The sequence below is a fragment of the Manacus vitellinus genome, unplaced genomic scaffold, assembly GCF_001715985.3.
Source record: "Manacus vitellinus isolate BGI_N305 unplaced genomic scaffold, ASM171598v3 scaffold_8_pilon, whole genome shotgun sequence".
Taxonomy (NCBI): domain Eukaryota; kingdom Metazoa; phylum Chordata; class Aves; order Passeriformes; family Pipridae; genus Manacus; species Manacus vitellinus.
This window is the reverse complement of record NW_021940864.1, coordinates 19,809,965-19,830,862: the sequence shown is the minus strand read 5'-3', so window position 1 is coordinate 19,830,862 and position 20,898 is coordinate 19,809,965. Positions and strand designations below refer to the sequence as shown.

The window sequence follows — 20,898 nt, the reverse complement described above, 5'->3', positions numbered from 1 at the left end:
TGGTGTAGATGTGCAAGTGCTAGCTGGCGCAGAAGTAATTACCCTTGTCTTTATATTGGAGTCTTTATATTTTAGTACTTTGGAATTTTTTTCTGAAATCATTTGAGTAGAATCTCTTGATATTTTTATGATCTTCATGGGTGGTTGCAAATTAGCTTCTTTTATCTGAGAGAGAAATGTTAAACAAAAATTCAGATACTCAGTGAGAAATAGTTTTCTAGAGAACAACCAAGGCTTAAAGTGAAAGTGGAAAATTTGTCCCCAGTACTGTCTACGCTCTGATGAGTTTTTTTCCCAGCCTTCCAGGGAAATGTGAGTGGTCCAGGATTTTCAGAAATGGGAGGCTGACAAAGTAAGAGTACCTGTACTGAAGTGTGAATAAGAGGTGTAGTCAGGCACCATATTAATTTAGTGTCTTGCTTAATAGCGTAATGAAATAAAATAACTGGGATAGCTAAGGGAAGAATGTGCTTTGACATGCAAAGAAGATGAGAACAAGGCAGAGTCCAAAAGGAGGGTTTGTAATGGAAGGAAGGTGAAAACCAGATAGAAGTCTCAAGGAGGGGAAGGGAAATGGTTCTACCACAAGGCAACTAAAAGATGGATAGTCATTCCTCAAATGTCAGAAGAACAAAGACCTCCAGCCCTATTCCTTTCCTCCTCAACTTTTCTGTGGTATGTGGTCAGATAATACTAAAGTTAAACTCATTACAAAATTTTTCTTTCTGTTTTTGTTTCAGTGATTTGCCATCTTCCATGCATGAATGGAGGCCAGTGTAGTTCTAGAGATAAATGCCAGTGCCCTCCTAATTACACTGGTAAACTTTGTCAGATTCCTGTGCAGACTGCCAGTTCTCCAAAACACTACCATCACCCGCAACAGGTGAACAAGGCTGTAGGATCACAAGTTATCCATTCTACTCATACTTTACCACTGACAATGTCTGGACAACAAGGTGTAAAAGGTAACTTCTTCTTTGTTAAATATTTTTTCCTTTAGCTAGCTTTGGGTATTCAACTAGTAACAATAGTGGTACACCTACCTGTACTGGAGATTGACACCACAACTTAAATCGTGAGCTTACCAGAATGGCTGGAACATATTTTGCTTGATGACTGAAGCACTAAGAAATAATAGTGGTATTGAAAAGAGTTTTTAAGTAAATTTACTTTGCCTTACGGTGCAATTTAATACAGATTGCAGAGTCAAGGGGGTTTCTTCCAGAAGTGTAGACCTGTTCAAAAAGATAATGATTGTGGCTGAACAGAGTCCATAAATTGCAGTATACCTAGACAGAGAGTTGCAGGTCATTCCATGATTACTAATGGAGAGAAGAGACAATGCTTTTCAACATAACAGAAATTTAAATCTAATGTAAAACTAAAAATACAATCCATGTTAATCTTATATAATTTGGCAGAGTCCTATAAGTTAATTTTGTGATGAACTTCTTAGTGTAGGTAGGCCGTGATATGATTCAGTTAAATAGAACGTTCTTTCCAGGTCAAAGAAAAATATTATTTAAAAAAGGGTAAGATTTTCGTACTGCTAATGCTGTGAAGAAGGCAGAAGATAAGAAACAAAGAAAATTGCCCAAAGAAATATTGCCCAAAGAAAGTTCATTCAGCTTCAGATTCTGTTTTCCTTAGTACTTTTTTGGTGAGGTGACACGTTCTAATGACTTTGAAGAGAAGTGTTGAATTTGTCTCTTGTATGTCCTATGACAGTAGGGAGCATTTTATCTGGGTGGGATCCTGTCTATATGGAGAGACCCCCGCAACTCAGATTCACAACATATGAAATAATGTGACGTTTGTTTGTTTGAATAGTCAGCTTGATTTTTTTCTGGTTTTTTTTTGTCAAGGGTAATTTTGCAATTAGCTCTTCAGGGTTGGTACCTCTGAGTAAAAGCAAAATAAATAGGTAAAGATGAGAGGTGGCTCAGTTGCTGGCAACTAGTTCCTGAATAACTTTGCTAAAACAAGCCAAACTATTTATATGTTTGTGATAAATATAATCTAATGTAGTAATTCTGTTTTCAGAAAGTGACATAGCTGTGAAGGAAGTGTTGACAGTATCCTGGAAACGCAATATTTTACAAGTACTTTTGAGTATCTGCTTGGTCAGAAGAAGAGACTATAATTACCTAAACATTTAGCAGAGCAGCAATATATTTCTGTGCCTGTGTAATTACAGATGAAATAATTTTAGACAATATGGTGGACCATAAAACCCAAATTTTTAAGATGCAGTTGTTTTTCAGATCTAGAGTTCCTCTCTTAAAATGCACAATAGGTTTCTCATTGCTAAAGAGTCTGATCTCTTGAATCAGACCTTCAAGTCCTCATAGGAACCATTAGCAGTCACAATGCCTTTTCTTCTCTTTCTATGCACAAATGAGAATGTTGTTGAGAGAGGAATATTTCATTTCTTTAAAGGAAATAATAAAACAATCCTGAAATGGCTGGCAGAAATAAAAATCAACGCATCTAGGCAGTGATCCAAGACCTGGAGAGGACTGTGATAGTAATACTGCATGGGAGGACCCAGCCTAAATTTTCAGCATCTGAATATCTCTGGTTGGATTGATAGATTAAATTAGAGCAATTAGTGATTTCTTTTGAGGACTAAGATATTTTTTAGATTTAGCAGCTAGAGAAACTAGTTGAAGGGATTCCTCTTCATACATAAAAATGTATGACGTGGGAGATTGACCCAGACACAGGAAACGCTAACTTTGTTATGCAGCTTACAAACTATAAAACTTTTTACACACCTCTTCTCCCTGCCCACTCCAGTAATAATTTGAATTACATCTTTAAAGGGCATTTTGTGCTCCAGTGAAAAGAGATCTGAGGGTCATAAGCACTTCTGTGCAGGTTACATTGACTGGAGGGTCTCAGTCTACATACCCAGACTTAAAACTACAACCGTATTTAAAAATCGAAGTATCTGAAAATAATTTCCTCCGTCTTTATCTGCCAAACCCTGGATTCAAAGTTCAACAAAGGGAGTGGTGATTTTAGATGGTTCAGATGCTGGCAACTCTTGCAGGGGCAATCTCAGGACTTGGCAGGTACATAAAGGTGAAGGGTTGAAATCTGAAGCTTTTTCTGTGTTCCAGAGAAAGATGATGGATCTGAAAAAGAAAATAAAACTTACTATATATCCAAAAATAACTCAGTAGAGTTTGAATTCTGGAACTTTGAATGGGATTCTTATTACACAGTATGACCACAAATATTAATGTCAGACCAGCCAATTTGGACATCCATGTTTATGTAGCAGTCTTTACAATCTTATAATGTTGTTCTTTCCTGTGTGAAGAGTTTTCATTTTCTTGCTTTGTTAGTGAGGCTCTATGCATTCTTTCAGCCTTCCCTCTAACCCCCAAATTTGGTCTTCATTTATATTTCAGTTGCTTTAAGGCACTCTGTAAAAATTCTGATGTACAAAAAAGAAATGTCTTAGAGGTGCCTAAGATATATTTTTCACATACTTTATTACCAATTTTTTTATATGTTTTTCCTTCAATTATTTTAGTGAAGTTCCCTCCTAACATAGTGAATATCCATGTGAAACATCCCCCAGAAGCCTCAGTTCAGATCCATCAAGTTTCAAGAATTGACAGCACATCAACAGGACAAAAAGCGAAAGTACCTCAGCCAGTACATCCACAGGTCTCTTACCAAGGTCTTCCATATCAGAAGACCCAGAAAGGACATACAACTTACACAAATCAACAACCCATTCCTCATATGTTTCCTGTTTCAGTTAAAACTCAACTTGGGCGCTGCTTTCAGGAGACTGTTGGGACGCAGGTAAGAAATGTTTGCTAAGGCTTTTAAGACAGGTAGCTTTAAAACAATATTATAAAAGAATGAAAAAAAGTTCACCAATTGCTGGGAAAGGACGCATTTGACATTGTTTTCTGAAAGAAAATTATTTTGAGAATGTAAAATTCTTACAAAATTTTTCTGAACCTTTTTCTCCTTCAAGCTACTGTCTTTATTTTCAACAGTCTTAGATTCCTGACATTTTGATTTCAGTTATTCTAGACACAACTTCTCCATTTATAAGCTATTTCTCCAAATTAAAAAAACCTCATGACTTAAATCCAATCTCTAACTTCCCTGATTGAACAACTAAGGTTACACCATTTTCCACAGTTTTTCCTGTCTTTTGGTTTAATGAGTCTTTTTGCATATATATCTCAACAGCCAGTATTTTTTAAGCAGTTGCCATTTTTATGGAAATTCCTATTCAGTATCTCTATGTGTTTTACAGTATTGTAGGGTAATGTTTTGAATCTGTTGAAATATGACCATTGAATGGGGTAGAAAAACCTTAGTTCAGTTAGAAATAATTTTTTACATCAGGTTTTGCATATGACTATCCAAAATTGTGTATCTTCTTTCAGCTCCTGAAAGCGTTTTCACAAGATACACAGTTTTATTTTTGCATATATATTTAAATATACACTGAGATGATAAGGATATGTGAAGAGACTGTTAAAAAGTTAGTAAAATCCTGTTATTTATTGCTTATCACCATGCTGAAATTTAACTTTTCAGATCCAGTGTTTTTAAGCTGAATGTGTGCCTCAGACTGAAATTTTGTGAGAGGTTTCAGAAAGATCACTTGTTTTGGGAGGCAATGTTAGAGAATGAATATGTTGTTTTTCTCAGGCTAAAAAATTACAACTTTATAATTGAAGATTTGAATTTTAAATTTATCACAAATACCACTCTGCTTTCAGTCCTTCCAGTAATATGTACCCAAAGTTAGCCAATTTTCAAACATCTGAAATTATATCTATTTTCAGTATATTCCACAAACATTTGTAAGATGTTGACAGCAAAATTATCCAAAGATTTCACCATGGTCTGCCTTCCCCTCAGAGAGATGGCACCCATCTTCCCTGAAATGCTGGACTACAGCAAAGTGCCCTTTACAAGTGTATCTTCTAGCTGTTTCTTTGAACTGTCACTGAAATTTTTTAAAGGCTCTTAAGCAGCATGCAACACCCTGGCCCCCAATTTAAAAAAAAAAAAAAAAAAAAAAAAAAGACCTCACTCCCTGACTCACAAATGGGCAAGAAAGAGACTTGGGAAAGGAGCGGTAATGGGGAACAGACAGGAGTAGAAGCAGGATGCTGTCAGACCCGGGTGATGGCAATGTAGTGTAGTCGTCAGATGGTAAGTAGTGATAGCAGTTACCTTCTGGAATCATAGCATGTTAAGGGGTTGGAAGGGACCTTAAAGATCATCTAGTCCCAACGCCCCCCACTAGACCATGCTAGACCATCTCAGGAGGGCAATGACAAATAATTCATTCTGAAAAATGCTGTGGAAGAAGCAAATTTAAATGTCATAATGCACCGAAAGTGTTTCTAAAACACCAGAGTTAAGTTTGAGTATGGAATGTTATAGGCTAGTATTCACTAATTCTTGAACGCTTGATTTGGGATCTACAATTAATTTACGCTGATGAGCTCTTTGTGCTTGTCTGTTTAAGGAATAGTAAAAACTTAGATTTTTTTTCTTTGACAGCTGTTGAAGCACATGTTCAAAAGAAAGTTCATGGATTTCACAACAAAATGAAGCAGGGCCTGTGTCAAACAACCATTTCTCTCTGTTTCCTAAGAATGAGCAATCTAACATGGCATTATGATGCACAATCATAAAAATCTGGAAATAATTATGATAATTAATAGTTGTTTAGTATCTATTTGTAGTTCTATTTGTACTCATATATAGAGGAATCCAAAATTCCTTCCTTGGTCTTACAGTTGGCAATAGGTGCTCTGTCTTTTATCTCCTACCTCTCATGCTTGATCATTTCCTGTGTGTTGTTTCTGAGGCATGCATAAGCGAGGCATTTTGAATGACATACCAAAACTTTGTGTCCTATGCCTGCCCCTCACATTACAATGGTTTTAAAACTAAAATTTACTCATCACTCTCTGGAAGACAGTAGCTTGCTCCTTTTAAAGGAGGAGAAAAGGGAAAATATGCTTCCATTGCCCTCATGTCTGACTTGCAATCCTACTAAATGCTTAGTCACCAATTTTCATAATTTTTTTTTCAGTATTCCCCTGGAAAAATGTGTCTTTGCAGTGCTCTCAAGAAAGGGTAGTGCCTCCTACTTTAGAATAGTGCATGTTCTCATTTTTTACAGATTTCATCGATCCTTTCAATGTCAGTCTTGAAGAAGAGCATAATAAGGATTTCAGATATGCCTTTTGTTATGTAATTTAATGGATCAATTTAGAATTGGAGTTCTAGGATGGCATTTTATAGAGCATTCATTTAAGACCTTACCATACATATAGACCTAAGTGACTTGTTGACTATTCAAATTTGAATCTGAAATGTTGTTTTTCCTGCACTCAGGCAGTGCATATTATTTATTTGTATGTTAAATATACCTTGAACTGGGATAAACACCTATTTTTTTTTTTACTTTTAAAGAGATCTATTCTAAAAGAATTAGGTTTTTTGTTTCCTTCATATTTGCTTTGCTGTATTTGAGGGTTATCTTTATCTGTTCAGATGAGATACTAAATTGAGGTTTCCCTGTTAGGAACAATGTGTTGCAAGTCCTTTCTGGAGTCGATGCTGGATAATTTTGATATCCATACTTTGTTCAACAATCATCAGTTTTTATACATTTTTTTGCAGGGTGGATTGTGTACTTGGCTTCAGAAATGTTTTATTAAATATCCTGGGATCAGAGATGAATTTACTGTGTATAGAGCAGATTGATGGAAGGATATGTGTGTGGCCTCTTGTAAGCAAATCAACCAAGTTAGTAAGGACTCTGGTCCGGGCTAAAAGCACAAGATTAAAAAAGTATCAGAATCTCTTTCGTGGTTTTGTGTGAATGTGTAACTTCTGCCATTCTATGTTTCTCTCCATCTCTCGTTCTCTCCTTCTTCCTCAAATTTCAGCTGCTCTTCAATTACAGGTCCTTTGATTATAGTGCTCTGAGGTTTTTCTCACAACCTTCCGTGGAATATTTTTCATCTCCCAGCACATTCTTTCTCACCCCACCTTAGTTAAATTCCCTTAATGTATCTCATTCAAAAACAGTAGGATAGTCGCTGTACTCAAATTCCAACACAGTGTGTTTTCTGCAGTGAATTTCCAACTGAATGCATACTGTTAAAGTGAGCAACTGGAGCCACATTGAAATGAAGCTCAGAGGACATTATGGTACAGATAGTTAAAGAATCTGGTCATGTTATCAGGCCTCCGATGACTTTTAATTACTGACATAGAAATTCTTCTAGACCTTCTATTCGCTTAGCTGTCTGTAGTATCATAAGTGACTGTAACCAAAGGCAGCAATGGTGAAAAGAGGCTAGTAAAAGATGTGTGAAAAGATGTCAGTCTACAAGCTTAGAGGACAGGGAGGGGCTAGAGGAATGAAATTTTCTAGTTTGATTAGAATAGATAAATAAAGACACGTTTTCATAAATACGTATACACGTGTATGTATGTGTTGCTTAATTGTGACTGTTTTCTGAAGTGTTCTCAGCACTGGTAGGTAAAGTGGAAAGAGAACTATAAAAGTAGTATTAATATTTGAATTTTTTAAAAATAATATAAGAAAAAATAGTGTTTTGGATGGTTCTCTTTTGTACTTAAGTCAGTTCACTTTTCTTGGCTGCCTCTCTTTTCTCTAGTGAAATGCTTAGCAATTATTTCTCCTCTAGAATATGTTAATGGTGATTGCTCCAGGGTAGCTTACCATGTCACATGATAGCTTACTATGATATCTCACATACAAAAGTATGGCTTTCCTAGTACCAGAAATATTTTTGCAAGGTATATCATAAACTAACAGTTAAGCTGCAGGGCACAAACTTTCTGTTGTCATAAAGATATAGGAAACAAACCTTTACCTAAACTTGCATCTCGTTATATAGAAAATAATGCAGAGAACATAGAGACTTGAAGTTGGGAAATGAACACAGTGGAAGCAGTAGGACTGAAATCCCACTTAAGATGGAAAACAATAAATTTCTGGAGAGCACTATATGTTATGGTGCCTTCAAAAGCTGGAGACTGAACATGGAGACTTGTCCTGAAAGATGTTTTACAGCCATGTAGTCCTTTATTTCTGAAATCCAAGGCATTGGTCATCTTAGACCACTGATTCTCTAGGTCGTATTTAAAAAGCAAGTAAATAAGGGAGATTATGTTTATCTTCTTTTTTTCTGCAGATTTTTATTTTAATTCTAACAAAAATGCCTTACGACACAGAATATCGTATTTCCTAAAAAACTTATACAGTGTCAGTGGTGCATCTAGTAAAGATTGTATTGATATTCTTGAGTCCTGTTGATTTTGCATATGGTGACTTTGCATTTAAATCAAGAAAAGAATGCAGATGCCTACTATCTATCAAACTTCATATAGAGATGGTTAAGCACTGCTTTTCTCACCCCTTAAGACCACCACTTTGAAGTGTTAACTAAGTATATTCATGTGTTTTCCTATGGCTAGGAATCAAATCACAATATGACACCTATAGCAGACAATAGAAGCACATCTTGATAGATTGTTTTAATTAAGCTAAATAACATTAATGGTGAACACTAGGAAAGACTTTACTGAAAATTACAAAGGCTGTCCATTTTTCAGTGCACATATGTGTTCAAATGTGTTTCAAATGCTGCTTAGCATGTCTGATCAACAGATGTTAGTTAATCAGCATCTCAAGTGGGATAAATTTCTATGGAAATGGTTTATTTAATACTGTGTTTCAGTAATGTCTTTTACAGGAAACATTTGGTTTTGTTTGAGCAACACACTTCTGTCTGCTGTCAGACTTGGTAGAATACAAAATAAGCCAAGTGACTGGTGGCAGCTGGAAAAGGTCAGAAATTACCAGCTTGTATCATGGTAAAGATTCTGACTGCAAATCATTAAGCGTTTACGTAACCTTATTCAGCCAAGGGCATATGCTGATCGGGTACTTAACTTTGAGAATATACATAAAGTGTTTAGGAACTGGACTTAGATAATTGATGAGTTTTTCAAATGGGAAATATTAAACAAAGGCAGCAAAGTTTTTGAGTTTGAAATCGAAAATGTGTTGATAGCTCTTAATGCCTAACCTAACATATTGATACTGCTGTATGCAACATGATCATAGTGTATATACTGCAGAGGTGATTACAGTAGTAATATGCCATTTGAAGTTATTCATTCAACTGTATAAGTATGCCTGTTGAATTTGAGATTTAACAAAACATTTCCTATGGAGGTAAATTTCAGGTATTTTCATTTTGTGACAGCTGTATGAAATGAACTTTCCTATTTATATTCTTTAGGCAGGAAAAATTATACGGTTTCGTACTTCATACTGGTACTTGTTCTCTTAGAGCACTTTTAAAACCTTTTTTCTGTAGAATAGTCTCAAAAATACCATCTCATAAAATAAAATAACTGTCTGGAATTCCTTGAAGCTCATGGTTTGGCTTCTGAAGTTCTTAAACAAATAGACTGTCAGAAATTGGTGTGGATTCATTTCCAGGATTAATGCTTCATTTGCAATAGTTTCTTTGCAAGATCAATAATCTGAAATATCAGAAGATTAAAGATGTATCAGATACCAAAAACTCCAAACACTGTTTTAATTACTCAAATAGAAGGAAGCTGGATAATTTTTAGTTGCCTATGAAGAATGTTCTGTTTAAGCCAAAACAAATTCTTTACCAGTTCTTCTAGAAAGTCTGGAAATATTTAAGTTTCTCTCCTCTGCTTATGAGACAATGCCTGTTAGTGAGCCAGTGGTTCATGGGATAATACTCTTCATTTGTAACAACCTGTCATTCAGATGGTCAGTAAGCTAATTAAGTTTGTTCGTTAATGGTTTCAGTAATGCAGTTTACTAAGTTTGAGGTTTCTTACTCTGTTTGTCGTGCCTATAGGGAAAAAAAAAAAGAAGCAAGAATCCGAGGTCTGTGCCTGTTGAATAGTTTACAGAAAGTTAAACAGTGTGTCCATTCACTTCTCCTATTGTGGTATGTGAAATAGAGTCTTTTGAGCTGAATCCTGGAGTCATTAGCTATTAACTCAGGCAAAGCACCTATCAATTTCAATCATAGTTAATCATATGACACCCCTTTATTTATACCTGTATTGTGATTTTAACTAACAGCTTGTGACAGGGATTTGTGGATGGGTCACGCAGGTGTCTGAGTCCCAGGAAATGTTGTGGTCCCCTGGCCAAAATCCTCTGTGGTTGCCCTGAGACTAATTGCCAGACTGGGCTCCCTACTGCATTTTACAGAATAAATTTCCTCTACTGCCTTAGCAGAGGGATTTCAAGGATATAATCCTTCCTTTTCCCTTGGCATTGGAAAACACATGAAACCCTGGTGGCAGGGTTAGCACAACTGTTAGCACTCCAAGACTGTGGAGATGGGGCAGAGGCTGTAATCTGGACAGAGTAATAAAGAGGTGATGTGGCTTGGGGTGGCCTTCGTGCACCAGCACAGGGTCAGCCAGAATTTCAGTCTTCCAGTGGGAATATTCAGTACTTCCTTCAGTTATATAAAATATTGGCATAGAAGCCCAGGCACGCATGGGGAAAAATATGTGGATTCGAAACAATACTTTCAGTGTCTGTGAGCTCTTTACCCAGAAAGAACTTTGTTTTATAGCAGTACCATGTGTGCATCATACTGCTGCTACTGCTGAGCCTCTTTCAGCACAGTTGGACTCTTTTATATGAAACCTTCATGACTTCTTTGCCTTCTGATCGAGTAAGCTTGTGACAGAGATACCATTCATGAAAATCTGTTCTCTTTTCCAGGACCCCTCAGGAATACAGACTAGATTAGTTTAAAGTATATGTAAGATGATTGACAGAAAGGTGTAAACCTAAGCTTAGGGAATGGCATTATCTTCATGGACAGTCAAGCTGTATGCCTGTTTAGCTTTCCTGCTTATTTTAGGCTTTTGTGTGTGTGTGTTGGAGTTGTGTTGAATGGTCAGATAAACTAAAAAATAGTTGTGAATTCCCCAAAGTGATGTTTCAAGTCACTTGTGACTCAGAGACTGGAAAAGACTGACTGAAAAACCAATGAGTTCTTGGTAATAGGAAGTGGGTAAGACTTTTTAAGTGGATAGAAATTACCTATAAAAGTTTTTGAGACCTGTAGAAACAGAGCTTCAGTTCATAGATGCTTAAGGGTTATGAAAGGGGGAGAGTACCTTAAGAAAATGCAGCGGGCTAGGAAACTGTGCAGTGACTTGAGCGTTGAGAGTATCTGAAGCACTATTAGATGTATCAGAAAAATCAGGGTTTACTAGGCGTAGAAGAACTCTTTGTTTCTGCTTGGATTAGGACTCTGCAGAGCAGTCATGTTTTCTGATACATAGCTCCAAAATTACACAGATCTTACAGCACTGGGAGTCCCATGTGGCAGTTGCTTTTTCTCACTGGCCAGTTTCTACAATGATCTGGATGTTAACCAAATTATCATTGATTCTTCAAGCTTTAATTCACCATAGAGGCAGTGGGAGCAGCAGCTTTAATCATTGCCAGTTTTTACTGACAGGACTACAAACTACAATTGCCAGATGACTCAGACTTTGGCATCCTTATTTTTGCTCATGGTTTTTATATGGAAATTTGAAAAAGTTATGACCACAGAGATCATGATTTTTGGTAGAGTGCAAATGCTGTAGCACCACACCTAAACTATAAGTAGGCTTCAGTTCATCTTCCTCCTCCTCCACTACTTTATTTTTCTCCCATCCTTCTTTACTTTTTATGTTTTTAATTTATTACTATTAAATGACACCTTTTCTATTCTGGGGGGGGGGGGAAAGGGCCAGTTCATGATGCAATGTTGGCTCTCAGGTTAGTGGAATCTTACCTTGACACTTGTGAACTGCTGGAATATGTCCTTGAGGCTTTTGACCTTGAAGAGAAACACTGGGTTTTATGTGCCTCACTGCCCAAAGACTCCATTTCTGAGATCCTAAGGGGAGGTGCAGCACCAACCTTGATTCCTTCTACTTTTTTTCAGAAAGAGGAGAGTTGTAAAAGCAAGATACACTGGGGGAAGAAGAGTTGAGTGCAACATGCTTTAGCTGGCTCTTGATAACAGCCACAGTGTACGACTTCAATAAGTGGCTTTGAAAAAGCAGTCTCAGTTCTAGGAAAAGGGCTGAGCATCTGTAATTATAAAGTAAAAGTGAATAGCTGTGGTTATAATGTAAAATGGTCCTTCTTGGAGCATGCTCACCTGGGACACAGGTTGAGAAAACCAGCATTGTTTAAGGATGTAATATGAATTCTCGAAGTTTTAGTGTAGCCACTTTTAGGAAGCATTATGAGTATTTTCCAGCTGAAGGATTTTTAAGCTTCTGGGAACTGCAGCACAATCTGTATATCGTCTAACTAGGGGCACTTGGAAGAGCTAGTTCCAGTTTTCAAAACAGCTGAGCTGCTAAAGCAGAGGGAGTTGTGCAGAATTCCCCATTTGTGCATCTTGATAGTCTTTGTGAAGTACCAGGCTGAGAGTTGCTTCTGGAAACAACTCAGCAGACTCTGACTGATCAGGAATGGTCAGTCTAGTGCAAGACAGCTGGAAGATGTGTTCATATAATGTAAGCCTGGGCCAGTATCTGGAAGGTGAGACTTGCTTAGATACTTTGCTGCTTTAACACAGCCAAAAACCATCCAGGCGAGGACTGTTTCTCACCCCCTGCAACATCGGAAAATTTGTCACCAGACCCTCTGCAGACAGCAATTGAAAATAGACTCCTAAAGTTGCACAATAACTGAGCAGTCTTTCTGAATCTTTTTGACCACTCTTGTTTTTGCTGTTCATGTGTCACCCTAAAACGAGACTCAAAGCACAAGTGGTGGTACCCTGTATATGGGTGGTGTACAGAGGCACACCATAACTGTGCTAAGTTGCCGTAGTGCCAAAAACTTTGACATGTGTGGCTGTCATTAAGATGGAGGATGTTTCCAGCTTCTTGCACATCCCTTGACAGATGTCTAAGTTTCACGTGCAGTAAGTGCTGAGCTGCTGCAGGCTGCACATTGCAGTTTGATGTTTAAATAGTGTACTGGGGCTGCTTTGTTGCAGAGATATTTCAGGAGGTGCCTGGGGGTAGTATCTGTGAGAAAGATAGAGAAGATGGCTGCGATGATGCCTTGCTAGCCCTCCCCATGCAGAGGGGACCCTCTGATGAGTCAGAACCCTGATGTGGGGTAGCTTGCTATCCTGTTACTAGTCACACTATGAAGCTACAGAGAGTAACTCTGCTTCAGAAACATCATTGGCTCATGTGTGCCCATATGATCAAGAGCGCATTAGAAAAATTTAAGAAAAGTTGGAGGAAGCTGTCAGTGCCTGTGCATTCAGCATAATCCGAACTGCGGAGTGACTAGGTTACTAGCTGAAGTGAAAGCAACTGCAAGACCACAGCCTGTGGCATAGGATGAGCCAGCTATCTTGAGCCGAAAGCTAAGTGTCCGTGAGCATTTGGGTCAGAGGTTTATATGCTGTCAGAAAGCAGAGTTGGATTAGGGAAAGTCTATTCACTCTGTACTGAGGATTCACACTTTGGCACATTTGAATTGTTTGCTGCAGTGCTTATTTATAACAGCATTTGCTTTGAAAGTATTACTAAGGGCACCTGTTGTGAACTTCTCCTGTGCATTGTGCATTACATTTTATACCTGATTGGCAAGTTTAGATGTTTTGGTTTTTTTAACATCTGCATCTGAAATACATTTAAGCTTTCTTTACCATGAGAAATGGAAGAAAATTGCAGAAGTCAAGAACATAATTAGTACCTTGTAAGCTTCTGAAAATTAGTATTCTTTTTAATAAAAAGCAGAATAAGGAAATTATTGATGGGGGAATGACAATTGACCTCAGAAATTATTGCATGATTAATTTGAATATTTGCATGGGAAGGGAGAGCGTTCTTTGGAGTAACACAGACATCACTAATTTCAACTTTAGTCATCTTACATATGTTATCTTCAGTGTCTGAGCAGCAGAATCTGTCGTTAAATTTGGCAGTTTTCAGTAACTGATCGTAAACATTAAACAGAAGTTGATGGGAAATTGAGGCTATTTAGTAGGAAATAACACAAAAACCATAGTCATACTTTTTGTCTTTCTCTAAGAGAGTAATTAGGTGTTTGAGACAATTTATATAGCTTCTGAAAAAGTGGACAGGGATGTTTTGATGAGGAAGAAGGTAGGGAATAGGTACCAGTGGTAAGTTACTACCTTAGAAATATACTCACTCATTCTTATGGCATATTGTTTCCTTCTGTTTCTTTCTCTTTCTTTTCAAGTTGACACAGGGGAAGATAATAATGTCCCCTAATTGAGTCATGCCTGTGTAGAGAGTCTTTGCAATGCATAGGCACCGTTTAAGCTCAGTGAATCTTCAGTGTCTCAGCAAGAGGTTGACCCAAGATAACTGAAAAAACATTGTACTAGAAGTTAGCATTTTATAGTATCACTAACCAGAGTATTCTTTACCTGACTATTCCAGTGTGGCAAAGCACTTCCTGGCCTCTCCAAGCAAGAAGACTGCTGTGGAACCGTGGGTACTTCCTGGGGTTTTAACAAATGCCAGAAATGTCCCAAGAAACCATGTAAGTGCTATTTTTTTGTTATTCTCTGGATCAGCTTATGCCTTTTCCCCCCCTCAAGTAGCATTTTCTTTTTTTTTTTTTTTTTTTAAGAAAAAAAAAAAAAAAAAAAAAAAAAACAACAAAAGGAACCTAGTAGAAAGAATGTGCTATGATTTGATTAGGAACAGGTTGTAGAAACTGGAATTCCCCTGCATGCCAGCAGGGTTACATTATGCAGGCACTCAGTGCAGCCAGCAAAGTTGACATTGTTGGGTTTTTTCTCCCCTTCTTCCTCCTTTCAGTCAGTGGTGGACTGTTGTGTTTTCTCAGTGCAGGAAGAATAATCACATTGAATCATCTTGCCTTTTCCAGCTGGACTTTTTTTTTTTTTTTAAGTTTGCACAGAAATTTTAAATTATAGAGGCGCCAGTTACTGCTTGGAGAGAATGCAGTGACGTCTTGGGACTGCAGATGAACTTTCAAGTTTGGAGCCAGGATCTTCCAGGCTCTAAATTGTCAGTTACTTTTTTTCCTCTGCTTTTGAAATATCTTCCCCAACAATTAGACAATGACAAAGACTTCTTTCACCATTTTACTACGATTTGACATCATATTATAAGGAAAAAGAAATTTCAAATTTTTTGCATGATAGGTGAAGATAGTCTCTTGAACTTTCTGTGAATTATATTATTGTTGCACAGGAATAACTATACTCCTGTGTCATGTCATATTTTCATCATTAAATGAAAGATGTGTAAAGGTAATGTAATCTTGGTTTTGCAGATGGAGTGGACCTGCATTTAGTGGGCCAGAAATAGGGCAGGAGATTGCAATCTTTCTTATCTAGGTCATCTAGGACCCTGTTATTTGTACAGATAGCAATGTTGGAAACATGTTCAGTGTTAGATCTTTTTGGAAGCATGTTTTTGTTGGCAAGTCTTAATGTAGATATAAATACAATTCCAGCAGAAAACCTACTTTTACTTCTATTTCTCTGACTCCTCCTTCCATAGGAGACTGACATAATTTATGCTGACTCAGTCTGATCTGGTAGTTTATGAAGCATTTAATTTTCATGCATTAGAGTATGTTTATTTTCTGATGTGCTTCGGAGAGAGAGCCTCCTTGGGGTCATAGTTAATAGGACTCAGGTACCTGAATTTTTATTCCTGTATTATGTAAATACAGTTTCTAACAGGGCCATGCATGCCAACTGTATGACGTTTAACAAAGAAAAGTACCAGACTCTGCACCTGGGATGGGACATCCCTGAATGTACAGACAGACTAGGGAATGAGATGCTGGAAAGCAATGCCATGGAAAGGGACCTGGCTGCCCTGGTTTACGGCAAGTTGAATATGAGTCAGCAGTGCCCTGGCAGCCAAGAGGGCCAACCGTGTCTGGGGGGGCATCAGGCAAAGCATCACCAGCTGGTCGAGGGAGGGGATTGTCCTGCTCTACTCTGCACTGGGGCAGACTCACCTTGGATATTGTGTGCAGTTTGGGGCACCACAATTCAAGAAGGATATAAAATATTAGAGAGCATCCAAAGAAGGGCTATGAAGACACTGAAGGGCCTTGAGGGAACACCATAAGAGGAGCAGCTGAGGGGTCAGTTGGCTCGTTCAGCCTGGAGAAGAGGAGAATGAGCAGAAACCTCATCGCAGTCTACAACTCCTTCACAAGAGGAAATGGAGGGGCAGGCACTGATTTCTCCTCTCTGGTGACCAGTTGTAGAACCTGAGGGAATGGCATGAAGTTGTGTCAGGGGAGGTTTAGGTTGGATATTAGGAAAAGGTTTTTCAACCAGAGGGTGGTTGGGCTCTGGAACAGGCTCCTCAGGGAAGTGGTCACGGCATCAAGCCTGACAGAGTTCAGGAAGCGTTTGGGCAATGTTCTCAGGCACATGGTGTGATTCTTGGTGCTGTCCTGTTCACGGCTAGGAGTTTGACTTGATGATCCCAGAACTTCCCCCACATGAAGCTGTGCTGGCTGTGACTGATGACTGCGTTGTCCTCCAGGTGTTTTTCAGTATTTCCCAGAATAATATTTTTCATGATTTTACTGGGCACTGAAGTGAGACTGACAGGCCTGTAGTTTCTGGGATGATTCAACCAAAAACTGTTTGGAACTACTAATATAAATTTTTTGGTTTCTGGTTTGAAGTGAAGTCTACTTGTTAGTTCTTCATTGTTCAGGTAAAAAACTGGTTGTCTCAGCCTGGAATCCACAGTCAATATGTTGGTCAGGCAGATCTTTAATACCAAAATGTCTGGCATGGTGTTAAGAGCAACCAATCAAGGAAACACTGGGGCAAACCAGGTCTGAAATCCTGATCCACAGATCCTTCCTAGATAGGTACAGAAAAGTGCCTGAACTCAACCTAAAAACCTCTCCTGAAAGGAAGTCCAGCACCCTTTTTTCGAAACACTGAGTAAGAATACTTTTTTTAAAAATGCTAATGAGATGAGCAATGTCTTTTTGTTATAAAAGCTTAATGACTAGCACACTTGCTCAAGATGGGACACTTCAGAGTTCCTTTATCTGCCAGAATAATTTCTAATCTACATTTTATACCTATGAGGAGATGCCCTAACCCATAAAATGCAGGAACAATTCTTGGAACAGGACTAGTAACCCAGTCTCTTTCCCAGAGTTCTTAATTACTTACAGTATGAGTCATGCTCACTCCTGCTTTCTGGCTCAATTTGGAATTGTTTTTTTGAATGTAACTGTATGATCTCAAGAGGAGACAGAGAATGTTGTCACTGGGAATAATCCTCTACTTCTGATTAAAGCATTCCTGGAAAGTAAGCATTTGTTTCTCCTAGACATAATCGGATACATTTCTCATCTTTCTAGGTGGGAGTTCTCACTGTACATTAGTGTTTTAAGAAGGGAGAAGGAGAAAGGTGCACTGTCTGTTTTCTCCAGATTAAAATGCAGTGTCATTATATCACTGCATTATATCAAGAACATAATTTGGTAGGTGTATGCTTCAGGAATATTCATTAAAGCTTTGGTAGCAGTGTAGGTGTTTTTTCTAGGCCAGCTTTGATTTAGGAATGATTCTACGTGTGATGCTATTCAGTCATGCCATGTCTTATAGCAAGCCTGCATGGGTGCAAATGGTGAATTTTCAGATTTCTAAGAACTTTAGGTGATAAATTTGGAGTTTTGAAGGTGTTTAAGTGATCTTAGAGCATTTTAGAATTTTATAGATGATCAGTTTGAACTTAGGCATACAACTTGAACCTCTAAATCTGTTTTGAATCTGGGCCTGAGTGTCCTTAGGGCATAGGTGTCAAACTGAGCCTCATGCCAGTATCAAAGTGTTATGTTTCTGTAGAGTAAACAATTTTCAAAGATAAATGTAACTTTATTATGAGACTTAATGGAAGTATGGAGTGGATGCTGAAGGGTTTATGTTCATCAAGTATTTTTATTTTTGCAACAATGAGAATGATTCAGTGGTAGAAAGAGTATGCATATATATTTACATGTATAAATTTATATGATGTTGGATGGAAAAATTTGGAAGTCAAGTAAATCATTAGTAAGTTGTTAGTTAAGTGATATCTATGGCAGTGTCTCAACAGGCAAAATTAGTCCCACATTAGTCCCATATAATTTTGACCTGTTCTGATACTTCAGTAAAATGGTATTACCCGTTTTTTGTAAATTTTTTGGAAGCAAACAGACTTCCTTTTGCTTTTATGGTTTTAAGCTTCATAAACAGTTTAAGGTTGACCTGTTTTTGTAATAATGTGTAGTCAGGTTGCGATCTTTTGTGTAACACACTTTAGCAAAGTATTTAAGCGTATGCTTCAGTCTCACTATCAGGCACTTTTCTTCTCACTTCAGTCAGCTACTTAAGGACATGTGTGAGCTTATGTGTGTCTTGTTCCCATGGTCTTAAGTAGGGCTCTGTCACTTTGTAGAGATGTACTTGAATATTTTGGGTCACAGCCACTGCTCAGTCAGAACTTCTGTCCTATTGCAAAATTAAGTGCCTTGGCCTGAGACAGCTCCCATGTCTGTAAGGTTATGGGTTATTCAGTTTTACTGAAAACCAAGAGAAGAAATTTTGGAACAGATCTCCATTTTTGAGGGCTTCTACAGAAGACATTTAAGATAAAGTGCATTTCTGTGTTACATGGGGAATGTTATGATTGGTCAGGCTTCTTCTTAACAGTTAATAATTACAAACAGGTTGTCTAAGTGTATAAAGGGTAAGTAATGTAGGACTCCATCCAGCTCCCACATGGATCACTAGGCATCACTGAACAAGCTCCTTACTCTACTGTGACCCAGTTAACGTTTCTGCTCTTTGTAGAAGGAAGAAAACAGCTGCTAATAAGCTGCCATTTCCTGTTCAGTGTGGGAGTAGGAGGATGAGGAGGGAGGGAGAGGTTAAAAAACTCTGACCTCACTCCACCACTGCACTTTCTAGAGCAGCTGAGTCATCCTGGAAGGGAAAATGTGTTGCAGCACTGGAAAAGGCCTGGCATACCTTATGGGCTAGTCTCCATCTACAACTGCAAGAGTTCTGCTCTTCCTCTGTTTTTGTTCATCAGGCTGCACTGCAGAGTATCTCACTTGGTTTTAGTGAGAATTGAATCGGGTCTGTAATGGCAAACATAGATCATCTAGGATGTAATGAGTGCAATTACGAGTCTGACTCTGCCAACATGACTATTAGGAGTTTCATTGATTTTTTGGGGAGACTAGAGCATTGTGCTTTTGTAAATCTCACCTTAAATTTCAACTGGTTTTAATGTTAACATTGTGAAAAGATTGTAGCTGCCACTTTAAAAGAAAAAAATTCCAGATTTTGGGTTAAGTTAAAATGGTTGTAGTCAATGTAAAGATGGAAAATATGTGTTCAAAACTCTAATAATGTTGTTGCTCTGGTTTAGCCCGTACTATTTTTGTGTTCAACCATTTTGTAATTTTTGCAATATCTAAGGAGAATCTTAATGTTCTAATTAAGTAATTATTTTAAATAAGTCACAGCAATTTGAAATAAAAACTGTCTCGCTCCAAAAGCTGCTACTCAGGATCATGACTTAAATTTTTCCAAATAATAGGAAAACCCTTAGAAGCAATGAAAATAATTATTAGGTTTTTCTTCCCTTTTTTTCCTCCCACTGTTACAGTTAACCAGTTACCAGTTGTAAAATAAGCTGCAGGGATAAATGTGCAATTCAGGCACTATGTAGTGTGAAGCCAATCAACAACATTGTTACTCAGTTGTTCTGTCTTATTTGACAATTTATATACAGTGAAGATGAAAAGTACTGCATTTGGTTTTTTGTTGGGGTTGTTTTTTGTTTGGTTGGTTTGGTTTAAGTTCTTTTTTTTTATCTACTGAACATTTAGAACACTTTCAAAGGAAACCGAAAGATGTGACCAAATGTAAGGGATCTCTGTTGTAGCAAATTATGAAAAACTCTCTTGACTCTTAGCAAAGGCACGTATGTGATCATAGTGCCAAAAGTTTAGTCCTATATGTTTAACAACTTACTGGGCTTCATCAAGAAGTTAGATTTTAGTGCATAACCATACAAAGAAGTTACTGCTCTTATTTATGATGTTTAAGAATGAATACATAGTTTTCTGTAGTCTCAAAAACAACCTTAAGGGAAGAAAAAACCAATAAAGAGAAATAAAAAACTGATTAACTGAACACTTTCTATTTTGGCAAAATTGAATTCAGTCTTTACTTTGCAGTGTTATGTCTGTGACAGTTTGCACTGATCAACCAGTAAGTGAAGTTCAGTCTTCTAAAATTCAACAGCTTTGTAATCACAGATGTGCCCTTTTCTTCTTTCCCCTCGCCCCTTATTTTAAAAGTTTATTTGTATCTGTTTGCTCTGGATTTCAAGTATTTTTTTAATTCAATATGGCAGGAGAACTGGTACCCAACAATTTTGCTTAACATTTGAAGATACTTTTGCTTTCTAAAGCTGCTTTCAGTTATAAAACCATCATTGAGTTTCCATGATGAATCTTCAACTTTATCTTTTCCCAACATGATATTTGTAGCTTGTTTGCAAAAGTAGTTATTTGAATATTTGAGGACAAATAGGATGAATGATAATGTTCTGATTTCAAAGGTTTCTGTTTTTGTAAAAAATACAAATTTGACTGTATAACTGAGATCTTAAGTGGTAAACATATGGAAAGAGATGGAATTAAGGTTACCTGTACAACCTTTAATTTTTTTATCTTTTATGCTTAACCAAGCATCAAAAAAACTT

At 37.5% G+C, this 20,898-nt stretch overlaps 1 protein-coding gene across 1 annotated transcript in view; it reads left to right on the top strand.

The window, feature by feature from the left end:
• The window catches only part of LTBP1 (latent transforming growth factor beta binding protein 1), a 190,371-nt gene that overhangs the window by 85,617 nt on the left and 83,856 nt on the right, over positions 1–20,898 (top strand). Inside the window, exons 5-7 of the mRNA XM_018085320.2 lie at positions 741–965; positions 3,545–3,822; positions 14,554–14,656. Of these exons, the coding sequence (XP_017940809.2) occupies positions 741–965; positions 3,545–3,822; positions 14,554–14,656 (606 nt within the window). The remainder of the gene's footprint in view (positions 1–740; positions 966–3,544; positions 3,823–14,553; positions 14,657–20,898) is intronic.